This window comes from Juglans regia, chromosome 13, assembly GCF_001411555.2.
Source record: "Juglans regia cultivar Chandler chromosome 13, Walnut 2.0, whole genome shotgun sequence".
In the NCBI taxonomy this organism is placed as follows: domain Eukaryota; kingdom Viridiplantae; phylum Streptophyta; class Magnoliopsida; order Fagales; family Juglandaceae; genus Juglans; species Juglans regia.
This window is the reverse complement of record NC_049913.1, coordinates 2336176-2352593: the sequence shown is the minus strand read 5'-3', so window position 1 is coordinate 2352593 and position 16418 is coordinate 2336176. Positions and strand designations below refer to the sequence as shown.

General features: G+C 35.9%; 2 protein-coding genes across 2 annotated transcripts; one reads left to right on the top strand and one right to left on the bottom strand.

Annotated features, from left to right (window-relative positions):
* Window positions 1–1998: 1998 nt before the first annotated feature.
* Window positions 1999–9192, top strand: LOC109008708 (probable sphingolipid transporter spinster homolog 2). The gene is made up of 16 exons (XM_018988909.2): window positions 1999–2464; window positions 3677–3808; window positions 4224–4325; window positions 5200–5304; window positions 5418–5493; window positions 6077–6151; window positions 6379–6481; window positions 6557–6625; window positions 6877–6952; window positions 7093–7190; window positions 7398–7474; window positions 7609–7722; window positions 7948–8067; window positions 8393–8521; window positions 8627–8705; window positions 8910–9192. The coding sequence occupies exons 1-16, from the start codon at window positions 2346–2348 to the stop codon at window positions 9041–9043; spliced, it is 1608 nt and encodes a 535-aa protein (XP_018844454.2). The 5' UTR covers window positions 1999–2345; the 3' UTR covers window positions 9044–9192.
* Window positions 9193–11353: 2161 nt separating this feature from the next.
* On the bottom strand, window positions 11354–16402 carry LOC109008709 (soluble inorganic pyrophosphatase 6, chloroplastic-like). Its single transcript, XM_018988910.2, has 6 exons — window positions 15984–16402; window positions 14924–15084; window positions 14369–14469; window positions 14077–14258; window positions 12395–12493; window positions 11354–11653 (listed from the first exon to the last, which is right to left on the bottom strand). The coding sequence occupies exons 1-6, from the start codon at window positions 16230–16232 to the stop codon at window positions 11561–11563; spliced, it is 885 nt and encodes a 294-aa protein (XP_018844455.1). The 5' UTR covers window positions 16233–16402; the 3' UTR covers window positions 11354–11560.
* Window positions 16403–16418: the final 16 nt, after the last annotated feature.

Here is a 16418-nt window from a genome sequence, read left to right as displayed (position 1 = left end):
ATTTTGTCATTATTTTATTATTATTATTCATAGAATACCTCAGAATACCTCACTACCCAAACGAAAGCTATAGACATTGAAATGCTGAAGGAAAAAGTCAGGTACTTCAAGTTTTTGTGATTGAATTCTGCAAGAGTTTCTGAGAACCAAAGAAAGAAAAGGAGTTGAGTCGGAAATAACACCACAAGCAAGGGAGCAAGTCCCCTGACGTGTGTGTGAGAGAGAGGTAGAGGCAGAGACGGAAACAACAATCAGAAAGGAGACGAAACTGCTCGGAATAAGAGGCACAAAGCTAGCCACAAACGGTCTCGAACCAAATTTCAAATAATATCCGAATTACTAATATATCCCTGATTTCTTAAATATCAGTCCTTCCCGGTTTTGTAACTGCTGAACTCCAGTAAGCTAAACTCACACGTCTAATTATCACAATCACTCCAAATGACTATTGTTATCAAAAGTAAATCACGTGTTTTCAATTAAAAACTCACTCTTTTATTGATTGTAATCCTCACGATTCGTGCCTAATTGATTATTACTCTTTTAGAAGTTACGACTTTTAATATGATTTTTTTTAAACAAAATATGATTTTTAGATAGCGTGTGTATGAACATATAAGGTATAATATTTAGGAATGACAATATATGACATGACCTGTGAACCTGACATGAAATATGCAAATTTTGTGTTTAATATAAATGAGTTTTGGTCAAAATAGATTGACTCGATAATATATGATTTTTTATGGGTCAACCCACGAAATTGACAATTAACTTGTATAATATGAATAAATTATATTATCAAATTTTATAAATGTTAGTTTAACATGCATTTTTTTGGGATATAATACTAATATTAATATTTGACTACTTAATATCTCAAAATATTAAACTTTTTTATAGTCAATATGTAATTTTATTTTATAAAAATATAATTTTGTTTATATAATTATTAATGATAAAATATTTTATTGTGAATCTAATTATAATTGTGAATGATTTATATAATTATCTTTATATTATGTATGAAATTATATGAATTGAGATAAAAAAATAAATATACGTATAAACTTAAACTCATTTACGTGAAACGAATTAAATGAATTGAATAGATTAAACGGGTGATGTCCGAACTAATCCAATAAAACTTATCAAACGGGTTAAGCAGGTCAGATTGTTCGTTATTTATGAGTCGTGTTAAGATTTTAATGTCTAATATGTTTAATTAAACGGGTCATGTTCGGATTGAATTATATAATCTAATACTCACGACTTAATACGATACAAACGAGATCTCCATATTAGAATTGCCATCCCTAACGTTACTCTCCTAATCATAGGCAAAATGGGAGTTTCTCTTTCATACTATGTTTAATGATTTCATTCACTGAATTTTGGGAAAGGCAGGTTAGAAATAGGAAGCCACTCGGATGGTATTTGGGGGGTTTGGGGAGTTGGGAATTGGGATGCTTTCTTGCAAGTTCCAACCAGTAAGTAGACTTCTAAACAAACATCGTTTTAATACAAACCACTACTTTAACAAAGTGCCCGCTTTTGTTTCAAAATACAGATAGATAGGTGCAACATAGATACACATACGACTCATATTTAATTTGTTACCTAAAATAGTTTTTTTTTTTTTTTTTTTGTCTGTCATGTGATGACGTGCATCAAATTAAATTTTTTTTTTTTATGTAAATCTCATATTTTATTCATATTTTTTAAAATAATTATTCAAAAATTACATAATTTAAAATTACAAATATCTTATCCCATCTAATATTATGATAGAAATATATTATTATTCGTAACCAATTGGTTAGAATCAATATCGGGAATATCGGGGGGATATTCCTCCACTTCTGTATCTTATTTGGAGATGCTTAGATCAACGGTTGATAATCAAAACGTGGAGGCTCATAACCTAACCTTGTAAACCACACAGCACGTGATTAGAACCGTAAAAGAAATCTAGTTGTGAACAAAGTATCCTAGACCCGTATGTCTTTGGGCGAGAGAGACAGCTTCTACGACGAAGATCTTGATCAAATTATCATCCTTATCTTAACACTCCGTTTCCCATCAGTTTTCTATTTTCATATCAGATTGGGAAAGCAATTCCCAGCTCACAATATGTTTGTTTCCCCCAAATTTGACAGCGGAAAAAAAGCTTCCGAGGTTTATAAATAAACATGGAAACTCCAGAGGTTGATGGTCCCTTTTTTTTAGGAAAACAAGCACCCACTCTTCCTCTTCCAACTACCGGTCAAAACCCATAATCGAAGTAGTTCTAACTGTTCATTGTTTTTTTAATATAATTTTTCTTTTCATTATTATTCTCATTTATGGCACTGGAGAAAGGACAAGCAAAGCCTTCAGAGGAATCCAAGCCTTCGGCTGAAACAGAGATGGCGCAGGGAACTCCTACCACTGCTCCCACCCCTTCATGGTTCACGCCAAAAAGGTATTCTCTTTTTTTCCCTTTTTCTGGGGTACCTCTTTGGTCATTGAGAAATTTGGGTGAAGAAAAGAAAGAAAATTTGGAACGTTTCGGTTTTTTTTTTTTTCGCGGGGCGGGGGGGTTGTAATGTGAGTGTCTGGCATTCACGCTTCAGATTTCTTGGGTATATTTTATCGGTCCTTGGGTATATTTTATCGGTCCTGAGGTAACAGCTGAAACAAAAAGGATTCATTCATTTGGGCCAAAATTTCTCTTTTGGATTAGTTTTTGTGTTCCAGGAAACCAATGTCAATGTGCAGAAACTTCAAAACGCGAACTTTGATTTTGATGTTTGCTGAAACTGTGTTTGGTTGCTGAGAAAATTAAATAAAAAAAGTGTTTTCATATATATGCTTGTTGTTTCATATTAATTGGAGGAAAAGGATGCGGCATATAACCACTGCGTAATACAGTTATTTGGGATCAGTGAATTCTCATATATTTACAATTTAGAAACCAAGATGCTGTAGACCTGAGATTAAAACTTAAAATTGATTTCCTGTTCTGGCTCCTCTGGTCAAATTGGTCGCTAGGCATTCATTGAATTGAAACTCCGTCCAGTACAATGGAAGATTTTTAAATCTACTAATCTTGAAATTGGTCCCTACACATTTATATCCCAAGCTTCACTGAGCATTTGTGCTCTGCATGTTTCGTCTGACCACTTTTTAGAGGTTGACATTGATGGGTTGGAGCACATGTTTCACTGTTTCTTTATTGAGTGTTCAGTTAAGTTAATCGTTGGATTTGATAAAAAGGCATTCTGGTAAATCATAGAATGATGCATTCAAGAAAAATGATACTTCTCCTGTACTTAATTGACTGACTCCCCAGCCCTTCTGGCTTGGCTGGGGGTGCTTTTAGGTACTAGTGGCAGAATGATGGCTGTTATGCTTTTGAAGTTAAAAGTAGAAGGCTGATTCATTAGATTTTCAAAATTAAATCTCTGTGGATGTGTTTGTATGTGCAGCCCTGGCTTTTTGTGCCAAAACAAATGGTCGCCTGAAACTTCTTGAAGTTTGTGCGTGGGTCTATATGTACTATTATTTGATTTAATTCCGAGCTTGTGTTATAAAGATCTTGACATTCAAACTTCATTATCCATTTTAAAGATTTGACAAATATCATTTTTGTTGATCTTGTAATATACTAGATTTATTTATGTTGTTTTTGCAGGCTACTTGTTATCTTTTGTGTGATTAACTTGATAAATTATGTGGATCGGGGAGCAATAGCAAGCAATGGTGTGAATGGGAGTCAAGGAACTTGCACAAAAAGTGGCACATGCACATCCGGTAGCGGAATACAGTAAGATTATGCTAGGGGCGCTCATTCGAATCTGTGAAAGTATTCCTTCCTTTAGCATCTGGTTGTGACTGTATATCAAAACAGTTTCTTTTTTTTCCTTCTCCTCGTTGTTGTATGTGATCATTTGACAGCAGCAACATTCATCTGTTTCCAAGAATCATGCTATGCTATAAAAATGAGAAAATTGAGAAAACTATTTGTTAGTTCAATATTTTGCTGTTATCCTTGTCCAGATTTATGCAGTCTGAAAATTACATCTGCTCACTGCAGCTACTAAGTGATTGAGGTTGTGTGTGCTGGTGTGCATGACTATGGATAGTCATGGGATGTTTGATTGGGAATTAAAATTATGGACCATCTACTTTCTCAAGAATCTTAAATTTCTTTGCTGATTTTGATTCCCTATTGTATGTAGGGGGGAGTTTAACTTGAGCAATTTTGAAGATGGAGTTCTATCATCTGCTTTTATGGTTGGACTTCTTGTGGCTTCCCCTATATTTGCATCATTAGCAAAGAGGTAATAACCATTTCGTGTTGCATAGTTGGCAACCTATCTTATTATAATTTATTGAAATAGTAATGTAGTTTGAAAATTGGGTTTCTAATATGTTAGAGAGAATTTATCATTAACTGCAAGCATGTAACTCTCTTTTTTGCTAAAAAAACGCTGCATTATACAGATAATTGGAAACTGATAGTAAATGCACCACCTAAAACAAGGATGATATTTTGATGATTGTGACAATGGTGGCACAGCATACAAGTTGTTAAAATATGCACTCTAACTTGATCATCGAAGGGGTTTTCAAAATCTACTTATCGAAAAAAAAGGGGTGTTCAAAGTCTAGGCAAGGTTCCTGTTTATCCTCCTTGAGGTTGACATGTCTTATATGTAATGGAGGCAGAACTCTTTCAGCCTTGTTGTAGAATAAAATTTTACTGCTGTGCAATTCACTGTGCCTCATTGATCAATTACAAAGAAAGGGAAGAAGTTCGATTCCTTTTTTGTTTTGGCCTTTTTCTTTTTAACTTTAGTTTTGTATTGGATTTAAACCTTATATTACATGCCAAATGACTTTTTTCTAGTGGATCTCTTTCTAGGTTTTATGTTTTAATCAAATTTTGCGGCATAAATTCGTTTAGGGTTATTGAACTTGTTTTGTGAATCCAGGCTTTCACTGCAACCATCTTTGCATCTCCGTTAGGTTTTTTCTCCATTGCATATTAATTTGGCATTTTTAATTAATTGATAGTGATTGGAGAAAGATAAAATATTTTATTCTTTTTTGGGGTCTAAATTTTTTTACCTATGCCAAAATATATCATTCCAGGTTCCGATCATTAATTAAATTTCTTAAGAATCCTAAATTATTTTTATTGAAAATTTGCAGCGTAAATCCATTTAGGCTTATTGGAGTGGGACTTTCAGTTTGGACTTTAGCTGTTATCGGTTGCGGTTTGTCGTTTGATTTCTGGTCCATTACAATCTGTCGCATGTAAGTGGCTTACTTATAATTATATGTGTACACACACGCACAACATCAAGTCATCTAATGTACTTTTCATTTTGGTCTTTGTATAAGAAGTAATGAGGGCTCTTTTTTTATAGGCTGGTTGGTGTTGGTGAGGCTTCATTTATAAGTCTAGCAGCACCATTCATTGATGATAATGCCCCAGCTGCTCAGGTTTCTGTTCGTTCTTTTTTTCCCCTTTCCCTTTTGAGTATGATTGGCATTGCATGATCTGTGCAGTGTGCTGTACTAAGTTTAAGGCCCTTTAATATTTGGATGTAATGATTCTGTGGCAAATCAAAGTTAAAGCACCATCTGCAATTGTGCTAACAGTTGCACGTCTTCCAATTTCTTTTGGCTTCTGTGATTGCATCCTGTTTTTCTGGTCAGCTGCCATCAGAAATTGTGCTGCACTTTCAGTTTGGACATTGAGGCACGGACGTTTTAAATACTTGCCTTTACACCGAGTTGTTTATTCTGATTAGGAGGGTGGAATTGGGATGGGATAAGATGGCTTCCCTTACTTTTCTTTGTGCTTGAGTCAACACCGTTGTTTTTTACTAGGTCAAAAACAACATTTTTTTGTTCTTGAAGGTTTGTTGGAAGATTCTTATGTTAAGATAAATTAATTTTGTCATTAGGAGACTGATCATAAAAATGTTGTAGTCATAGTTTTCATGGTCTTACACTCAATTTTTTTTTATTTTACCTGTTTTGTCTGCTTGGACCTCTTTCTAATAACCTGTATTTGTGTCAGAAAACGGCATGGCTTGCAATATTTTACATGTGCATACCAACTGGATATGCACTTGGCTATGTTTATGGTGGATTGGTAAGTCCATTTAAGTAATTGCTCTATGATTGAAGTCCACTGTCAAGTTTGAACTCCTGATTAATATTTAATTGTAAAATCATGAGAATTATGTGTGTGAGACCATTTTCATCTCCTACTACAATTCACATTCTAATTGCTGTTTTTCACTTCTTTCCATATCCTTTATGTTGCCTGCTCTGGTCTTATTGAGTTCAATGTATTCGTCTTTTGTTTTTCCTATATAGGTTGGAAGTCATTTCATCTGGCGTCTGGCATTCTGGATAGAGGCAGCTTTAATGCTTCCCTTCGCTATTCTAGGATTTGTGATGAAGCCTCTTCAATTGAAAGGTGCATGTTCCTAATGTATTCACTTATAATCCTGCAATCATTTTTGGTATGTTTCTAAACAACTTGGGGATGCAGGATTTGCTCCCACTGAGTCAAGCAAAGCACTGGCAGAGGTAGAGACAGCGACCTCGGAGCGAGTTGAAGGTGCTGCATGTTATCATTATGATGGCATTATACAGTATCTGCTTATTTTACTTTTCTGTGAAGTACTTCATCCACTGGGTGATGAACATCTTATTCTTACTAGCAGACAAGGATTGTTTCTTAAAGCTATTCATATATCTTATGTAGTGAAATATAACAGGAATCTGCTCTGTTGATTAGTTTTATATATAGAGTAGTTCTCTTTATTAGCTCTAATAATTATTACTCTGATTCTCAATGCATGGTTACAGGGGCTGCAGTTGGTAATGATGGAGCTGCATCCACAAAGGAAAAGTTCTGGGATAAGAGTTCATGTGAACCTGCCACGTGAGTAGCTTCATCCTTAAGCTCACATGGTGTTATTTATTATTGAATGCGATTCATAGGCCTTTATACAACCTGTAAAGCATATACACATCTGCCAAAATATTTCATATATTGGTTTTCTGAGATCTTATTTATGGCAGGGTGAAAGTTGCAACCAAGATTTCCAATCAAGTTGCAAGATTTATGAAAGATTTGAAAGTGCTTTTGCTTGAGAAGGTGTATGTCGTTAACGTTCTAGGTATTTTTCTCACCTGCTTTACAGCAACCTTCTGCATGTGTAGTAGCTACTTTCATTTAATAAAGTGTGTTGCTCGATAAGTTACTCCAGAGAATTTCATCCTTGCTAGTTGTGATTTTCATTTTTGTATATTTGAAATGCAATAATTTAACATGTTGCTTTCCTCATTCTTTATATTAACTATCTGAAACTCTGAATGACCCTTAGGTTACATAGCATACAACTTCGTCATTGGTGCATACTCATATTGGGGGCCTAAGGCTGGTAAAAACATATATAATATGGTAAGCTGTTACCTCTTTCATTTAATTTCATAAGATTTGCATAAATAAGATGTACTCATTAAATTTCAACAATGTAGCCCCAAGATACAACTTGGTGATCTTGCTGCACTATATAAAGTTCGTTATTTTTGCAGAGCGATGCAGATCTGATATTTGGAGGGGTCACAGTTGTTTGCGGAATATTGGGCACATTAGCTGGAGGCTTTGTTCTCGATTTTATGACAAACACCATTTCAAATGCTTTTAAGGTAGGTGCTTTTGAGTTTAGATTAAAGGTTCTGGGATTACTTTCGTGCTGTCAGGACTCAGGGTGCCTTATTAAAGTTCTACTCTATTTATTTACCATGAGAAGCTGTTAGATACTTTTTTTTTTTAATAAGTAGCTGTTAGATACTTATTTCTTTTGAATCACCATGTAAAAATTATTTCAGCTTGCCTTTTCCACTAAATTCTTTACTTGCCAATTGTTGCAGCTTCTTTCAGTGACAACATTTATTGGAGCTATATTTTGCTTCAGTGCCTTTTGTTGCAAGAGCATGTATGCTTTCCTAGCTCTTTTTGCAGTTGGTGAACTCCTTGTCTTTGCCACTCAGGTATTTTCCTCCTCGACGTAAAATTGAATGTTGGTTGCCTCGTTGCATTTGTTCCATGCACAGCTATTATATACTTGCATTAATTACAGGGTAAAATAAAGTGCATCTGATGAATGATTTTTTTTTTTATATATATATAAGATATTAATGAATGATAAACTATATGATCTGCTTGTAGTTAATTGGTAGCTGCATTCTTGATCTAATGGTTCCTAAGCAAACTGAAGTACTTTTTATAGAAAGAATTTCGTCTATATGTCTTTTTCCCCCCGACAATCTCTTTATGTACAAGATTTTTTTTTTTAAAAAAAATATTCTTTTGCAGGGACCTGTAAATTATATATGTCTCCATTCTGTTAAACCAAGTATGAGACCTCTATCTATGGCTATTTCTACTGTTGCAATTCACATCTTCGGAGACGTGCCTTCCTCACCTCTTGTTGGAGTTCTCCAGGTTTGTCATATTTGATTGCTACATGTTCTCCCCAATATAACTTGTTTCATTATAGAAAGCAATGGACTGATGCACAACGGGCCTTGCTTTGGAATTGTCATGCAGGATCATATTAACAACTGGAGGGAGACTGCTCTTATTCTAACAGTGATTTTGTTTCCAGCAGCCGGAATTTGGTTTATTGGTAAGTTCTTATTAGTTATTTTCCTTTTCTCCATACAAGGGGAGCATTCATATCCACTGATAATGAATGGCGGGTGCGGCACCGAAGTTCCTCGAGTAAAAGAGTAGATAGCATTTTGGTTCATTGGTAAATAGTGGGGTTATCCATCTAAAATTTGAAGTTATTACAATTACATGAGACCAATATGTTCTATTACTACTGCAGGAGTATTTATGCGCAGCGTGGATAGATTTGATGAAGAAAGCGAGCATCAAGTTATTGCAACTGATAGGACAAACAGAACACCCTTGCTTGAAGGGAAGATGGCACAAACAACACGATCTACAGCTGAAAATTAGAATTTTTTTAAAAATTTTGCATTATCCTTTATTTATGTCAGCACTTATACTTTTTTCTTTTATGTAAATAACGACCTGGTGGTTTAAGATGGTCTATAATCTTGTCCCAGTTTTGGAATGAATAAGAAAGGCATTTCATTTCATAAAAAGAAGTGTAAATTGTAATTTTAAGTTAATATTAAATACCTAGAGCTATCAAGTATCCAAGATGATGTCTTCTGCGCATGAATAGCAAAGAATCAACCTTCCTTGCAATCTTCACGTTATCAAATGTCTAAAATTGAGAGTAGACACATGACATGGTTGATTTGTAGGAGCACTCAATTACAAGGCCACCCCTATTTCACAAGGAATCAAATGCTTATTAAAAGTTAAGCCAATCTCTTAAATCTACAAAATGGATAAAAAGTTGGAGTTACATAAGTCACGTCAGTTTATAAGAGCATTCTCGATAGATCTTTTAAAATACATCTAAAAGCTATATATATGTAAAATTTTGTCCAAAAATCAGATCCGTTAGATCATGTAAAACTCCTCTATTTTACATTCAGCTACAGTAAACCCAATACATGTGATAGGTACTGTTCATCCAGAGAATAATTTTTTATTATTAATATTTTGTTTTACTCTCTCATTTACTTTTACTTTGATTTTCACCATCTAAACAAATTACTTTTATTGTTCATCATTTAAAACACTTCTATTTCTTTCATTCTCTTCCACAAAATATCTTGAAAATATTTTTGTAATATCATCTCATTTCGTTATATTTTGATTTTGATTTTATTTTTAATTTTTATTTGATTTATATTTGTTACGAAACTCACTAGGTAAAACGTACTTTTGAAAAATGGCTTGCAAGGGAAGAGTATCTAGAGGTTTATAAACCACTAACCAATCTCATACTTAGTCGACGTGGGATCGTAACTATTTTTAATATTTTATTGTGTGTATAGGACGAAATTATATCACATTGTATATAAAAATATATAGCAAATACCAAAAAATATAAGGATATTATAAATTTATTGATAGTTGAAAGAAATATTTAAAAAGAATAAAAAAAAATTATTTAAATAATATAAATAAATAAAATGATATATGATATATTATAAAAATAAATATATAAAATAGAAAAAGTGAATATTATCGGAAAGGATACGAGCATTGGAATGTTTTTTTGAGTTTACTTTCGTAAAACTTTTCCATAACATCTCTCTTGCGCCGTGAATTATAAGTAGAATCCCGTACTCCAAAAGGATGCTCTATACGTAAGCAGAAAACAACGTACTTCCCGAAACAACGTCGCCCAAAACCACAGGCAACTTTGATATCGGGAATTTCTCATAAATCAAACGCTACGCACCTCACATAGACCAGTGCAGTAGTCATATATATATATCAATGGATGATTGATTCAACTATCACCTAAAACCGACGGAGCAACACCCACAGATTCTTTTTTTGCCGGTTTAAGATATCTCCGTTGACTCTCCTTATGATTCAATCTGTCACTTTCTTTATATATATATCTAGATTTTTAACGGTATATATCCATGTATATTTCCGTTGATCAATGGCGCCAACAGCAGCAATGCTCATTCTATGTCACCACGGCAAATCAAATTCCCCTGCATCTCTTCCTTCTCGGCCAGTACCACTACCACCTGCAACATCTTTTCGGCTCAACCTGATCTCGGCACTGAAACGGTTTTCTTTAGAAAATGTCATCTGCAAAGCAAGACCGGATGACAAACAAGAACATGGTGTTGTAACTGTTGACCCTTCTTCTGCGTCGGAGAATGACTTTGAAGAAGCTCTTCTTCAACTCAGCTGCTGGTAGAGAGCGTTTGTGTACCTGGCCTACCACTTCCAGGTCTGGCTTGTTCTGCTTCCTGCAGGCGTTTTGTGTACTCAATGATTGTCTGTATAACAAACTTAGTTTCTTTGTTCTTTACTAGCTGCTAACATAGCGGTTGGGTTGCATTTGGATAGCGAGATCATGTATTTTATGAATAATAATAAAAATATAATGATAGAATATTGAATAATAGTTAAAAGTAAATAAATAATAATAATAAAATAATAAATAATATTAAGATATTCTGAAATTCTCAGTACTATTTTGTACGTAAAGGTTTTTTTATTCTAAAAAATCCCGAATTGCAGGTTGACTCTTCTAAATACTTGCAAACAAAGAGCATTGGCTTGAACATACGCAAAGAATTCCCTTCCAGAAAGAACACGTGGGCATCGCAATAACCATGCATTACATATGTGAGGCTAAAATTTCCACTGCACCTTTAGTGAGAGGGATCCAGTATTGGCTTCTTATATTACTTGCTTCTTCTCAATTTCCCATCAAGTAGGAATGTGTACTTACAGAAACTGAAAAGCAAATTTTAAGGGTGTTCATCCGGGGGGTGGGGCGGATCCGGGTATAGCAGGGTACCAGGATCTGCCTCCAGGTGAACACCCCGCCACTGTAGCACACCCACTTGCAGTCTGCCAATGTATTTACACAAGTGAAAGCTCTCCAGCAGGAACCGATCTCTTGACAAGTTTAGCCCAGGACTCGTTAGTTTCAGCGATGACTTTAAGAGCATAATCCTGTTTATCAGGCAGAAAAATTGACACAAAAAAAGCACTATTATATGATGGGAGAACATGCCATGGTAACATTTATAATAGAAAATTGCTACATACACAAAGAGATTATACAAAATAAATCCACAAACTGATGTGGTTTCATGGGATCTTTTAGATCTACTTTACAATAAAAGTAACTTTATAATCTGACATACCACATCAAGTCACATTAATTTGTAGATTTATTGTTGTGTAATTTCTTTGTGTCTAAAGTATTTCCCTTTATTATAATAACAAGGACGATGATGCTATGCACTGAATGTATATTATTATAATGCAATGTACTGACTGTACTCTTTTTATGAATCTTGAAATGGTTTGATCCTGTGGCGTTTTTTTCAAAGATAAGGTATAGAAAGGCAGTAAAGCTCATATGAAGACTTGACCAAAATCTGCAGCACCATATTCAAGAATCATACCAAATCTCGGGCAACAGGATAACTAACAGCTAGTTCAATTGACAGTCCCTATTATCAGTTACTCTTAGGTATGGGAAGCAATGTAATGAGTCTAATGACTGAAGGAAAGCCCAAATCTCGTCTAAGCTTCTACTAAAAAATAATTGGTCAATATTATAAACTGAAGCCTCTTAGAATTATTATAAAGGGCAGAACTGTCTCTATCTCAGACAAAGTGGGGGATCGCATTCACCACTCCCAGATGATAAGCATAGAAAACCAGAGAACTAGAAAGAAATAATACCTTGTTAGCTGCCTTGTTTCCAAGACCAAACTTGGTAGCAGGTTTTCCATCAGGAATCTTGTAGTCTCTGAACCAATCCCTAATTGCAGTGAGAGTTCCCTGAAATAACCATCAGATTAGACCTCATAAGTTTTCCTTAATTTCACAGGAATTGTATAAAGGAGACAATGCACCATTTTTTTTTTATATGTAAGAGACAATGCACTAGTTTTCTGCCTTTTACCCTTCGGCTATACTATGAATGAATGCTTGAAGCAGTTTCATTCTACCACATAAAACCTCGATTTTTTTTTTATATCATTAGAAATTTGTTCAAAGATAGATGTGTCCCTGAACAACGTGCTGAGGGAGGGGAAAGGATTAACCATGTTGATAGTAACTTCACTATTATGCTTATGAGATGTATAAACCACAGACAAATTAGCTGAAATACTCAACCCAACAAAGCCCTGTTTCAACCTTCTTGGTTCCACAACATGAAATGGTTTACCACCATTCTCCTTCGTATATGTCTATATCTTTCTTAAATAATGTTACCTGTATGTAAGCTTTATAATAAACTTGCAGGTCTCAATTTGAATTACAAGAACCACTTTGATGCAATGTCAAACAACTCTGCCATCCATATATAGACCAGCCTACCAGTTAATTGTCGCATCTGCATTTTAAGAAACCTAATTCTCTTCCACACTCGTCCAATTTTACAACCTGGATATCCCTTTATCTTCTTGGTGAATAATGATGTATCACCATGAGATTTATGCCAGCCACAATTCATTCTGCTTCCATATAATGAACAATTAATCCCAATTTTACACAATGATCCCATACTATTAAAATTTTAAGTTAAAAATACCTTTAAGGCCATGACTTATTCCGAAACTTTCTGGTTGCTACCTGATCTAGTTACAGACATGATATTGTTTCATAAAAAGTTACACAATTTATTACCATAGTGAGTAGGGCTGGGCTCCGACTTCGACGGAGTCGGAGTGCTCGTTTCCGACCTCCGACTCCGACAAGAGTCGGAGCCAAATTGGAGCTCCGACTCCGACTCTGAACTGGAGTCGGAGTCTGACTCCGATCGGAGGTCGGAGCTCCGACATAAGATCGGAGCTCGACGTGCGCTCGACGTGGCGCTCGAGCAGAACTCTTCCAGAGAGGTTCGCTCGACTTCCACTCGACATGTCGCTCGAGCGAACCTCTCTGGAAGAGGTTCGCTCGACTTCCGCTCGACATGTCGCTCGAGCAGAACTCTTTCAGAGAGGTTCGCTCGACATGTCGCTTGAGCGAACCTCTTTTCGCTCGACTTCCGCTCAACATGTCGCTCGAGCTAATGTTCAATACAATGTATGCTCGACACCTCGCTCGAGCACAAGTGATCAGTAAAAAAAATTTCGGAGTCGGAATCGGAGCTTCTTGGAGCTCCGACTCCGAATAGATATTCGGAGCTACTCTGAATTCCGACTCCGAATTCCGACGAAGTCGGAGTCGGAGTCGGAGCGGAAGTCGGACGGAGTCGAAATTTTCGGAATTTTGCACACCCCTAATAGTGAGTCTCTTCTATAAAAAACCTGACATGGCCACTTAGAGCAAAATTGATGATATTACAACACTGGGCACAATGAGAGGGGGAGGGGCTGATTTGGGAAAATGTATCAACACTGAGAAAATGGGCATACCATGAAATGCTTCTCAACATCATCGATGTCATTCACAAGAGAAGCTCTTGGATCATCCAACGAAATTGCAATTATCTTCCAGTCAAGCTCACCTTCATCAATCATGGCCAAAGCCGCCAAGGGCTTGACTTTAAGAATTTGGCCAATCTTTCTCTGACTTTCACCAATCTCAACGACATCAACTACAGGTTAAAAGAAAACAGAAAGGACATTAGCCTTGACTGCTGTGTGGGACCAAAGATGAAAAATACACAAGAATAGTCAAACCCAAAATAATTGTGTGGTCATATACCTGGATCATTATCCCCCAATGCCCCCTCAACTTCAGAGTTGGCAAAGGATGGGTCTTCCCATGTTTGTGGAAGCAATCCGTAATTCCAATTTATATTGTATCTAACAATCATATAGCAAGATGATTCAGAATTTAGATCTCTAGGGAGTTAAGCTCAATAGTTTTAATGTAATAAAGTTTCTTATTACTTATAAAAAAAAAGGATCGGCATAAAGTGATAATAAACCTGAGTCTGGGTGAAGACAGCGAGTTTATAATCACAACTAGCTAATGTATAATCTCTAGGGAGTTAAACTCAAAAGTACAAAGATAGAAATAAAGTCAGGTTTATCATTATCATCAACTTTTTCCCAAACAAAAAATTCTCTTTGGAAGACAGCAACTAGTGAGCACTGACACTAGCTGCTTTCCACATTCACAACTAGGGCTTTGCACACTCAACCAGCAGTTGAGCTTAGATATGCTTGAATGAAAATATATATGACCACAAATACAAGCACATAAATTAGGATTAGCAACATATCTCAGAAGAAAAACTAAAATATCGAATCTTACGGATAGTATCGAAGCTTTCCCTTTTTTGTATCCTGCTTTATGGGAGTGTATGGCTCATCAGTGGCAACCTCCATCTTTGCACTTGATTCTTTGGGGATTTCAACAATAAAGTTGAAAACACCGTTTCCCAAGTGCAGTGGAATATCATGCCAAGGGGAAATCTGTTACAGAAAGAAATAACTTCTTTAAATATTAGCAGGTAAAGACAAGAAGAAAAGTTGTTTCTCTTTTATCTTATAACAACTTATCATTTATTTCCTTACTCCATATTTTCCAAACAGTAGACAGAATAAAAAAAAGGCTAAAATCCATATCAGAATACTGAATTAATGGGAGACAAGAAGAGAGACCTCAACTTGGCCCAACAACTATATTAGTTGTGCAAAAATTGTTGCTTCTCCAGACAAGAAGTACTTAACTTGTTTTCTCTTCCTACTTTTGGCAACCACCACCTTTCATTGAGATTCTAAAGAGAAACTGAAGGAAAAAGGGGAAAGGAAACAACTTGAATATTGATGTTATGTTTTGTGTTCTTTTGCATTTCTAAAACTAACTATTCACCTCATTCAGAACTCGATTATATTTTTCATTTCCTACGTCTTCAAGGTAACCAGAAGCGCTTACAAAGATCGTAAAACTCTATTCCATGTCAAACACATATGGGGCAATTGGAACCAGAAAAATCTTTCTCTTAACAACTAGCTAGATAAAGTCATACTATACTTAACTTGCTAGGAAATCAAGGAACTGGAAAAATCTGATACCAAAAGACATAACTTCTCCCTTTTCCTCGTGCATTTTCTCGACAACCAACGCAAATATTAGAACGGTAGAATTAGGCAAGCATAAGAGCTAGTTTGTTCAAAACTATAGTTAATCACCCATTTCCCACATTTCCTGTCTACCAAACAATGCGCCAAATGACGGTTCAAGAGATGAATATTCAAACTTGGATGGATATATCACAATCGGTTTCCCATAGATTCAAAACTCGAACTTCTTTTTATATTCCGGTTTTATCGGGAACCAAACGAGACTCAAGAGAATTGAGAGAAAGTACCTTCTTGCCAGAACTGTCAGAGAAGAAGAGCCTGTAGTCTAGGGTTTCGGGCGGACCCTCCTCTTTGATCTGAACCTCGGGGTTGTAAATAGCACTACAAGTAAGCAACCTCTTAACCGACGCTACCCTCAGGTTCTTGAAACAAAGGCTGTTGCTGTAAGGCGCATGTTTCAAGAGGAACGGCTTCTTGAAGAGCAAGCAAGAGGCGTTGGCGTTGCTCGCTACGGCAACGGCTCTCGTGGCCGCCATGCTTGGCTTGACTGAGAATCTGACTGTGAGACTGGAGAGTGAGAGCGAGATGGTCAGCGAGCGAGTGCTGACAAAACTTCGGGTTTTACGTTTTTTTAATGGTGACGTGGCACCATCCGATTGGGTTGGCCGAAGACGGTACAGGCGGTGTTTGAGGCCCCCGTTGAACCTGGACACTTTTGTGAC

What these genes read in the sequence shown, in the direction of transcription:
- LOC109008709 (XM_018988910.2), bottom strand. Translation starts at nt 16,232, where the DNA reads ATGGCGGCCACGAGAGCCGTTGCCGTAGCGAGCAACGCCAACGCCTCT. An exon ending in CTGACAGTTCTGGCAAGAAG is followed by an intron (nt 15,085 to 15,983) that starts GTACTTTCTCTC and finishes TTTCTGTAACAG; the next exon opens with ATTTCCCCTTGGCATGATAT. An exon ending in GGAAAGCTTCGATACTATCC is followed by an intron (nt 14,470 to 14,923) that starts GTAAGATTCGAT and finishes TATGATTGTTAG; the next exon opens with ATACAATATAAATTGGAATT.
- LOC109008708 (XM_018988909.2), top strand. Translation starts at nt 2,346, where the DNA reads ATGGCACTGGAGAAAGGACAAGCAAAGCCTTCAGAGGAATCCAAGCCT. An exon ending in GAAGCCTCTTCAATTGAAAG is followed by an intron (nt 6,482 to 6,556) that starts GTGCATGTTCCT and finishes TTGGGGATGCAG; the next exon opens with GATTTGCTCCCACTGAGTCA. An exon ending in CCATTTCAAATGCTTTTAAG is followed by an intron (nt 7,723 to 7,947) that starts GTAGGTGCTTTT and finishes CAATTGTTGCAG; the next exon opens with CTTCTTTCAGTGACAACATT.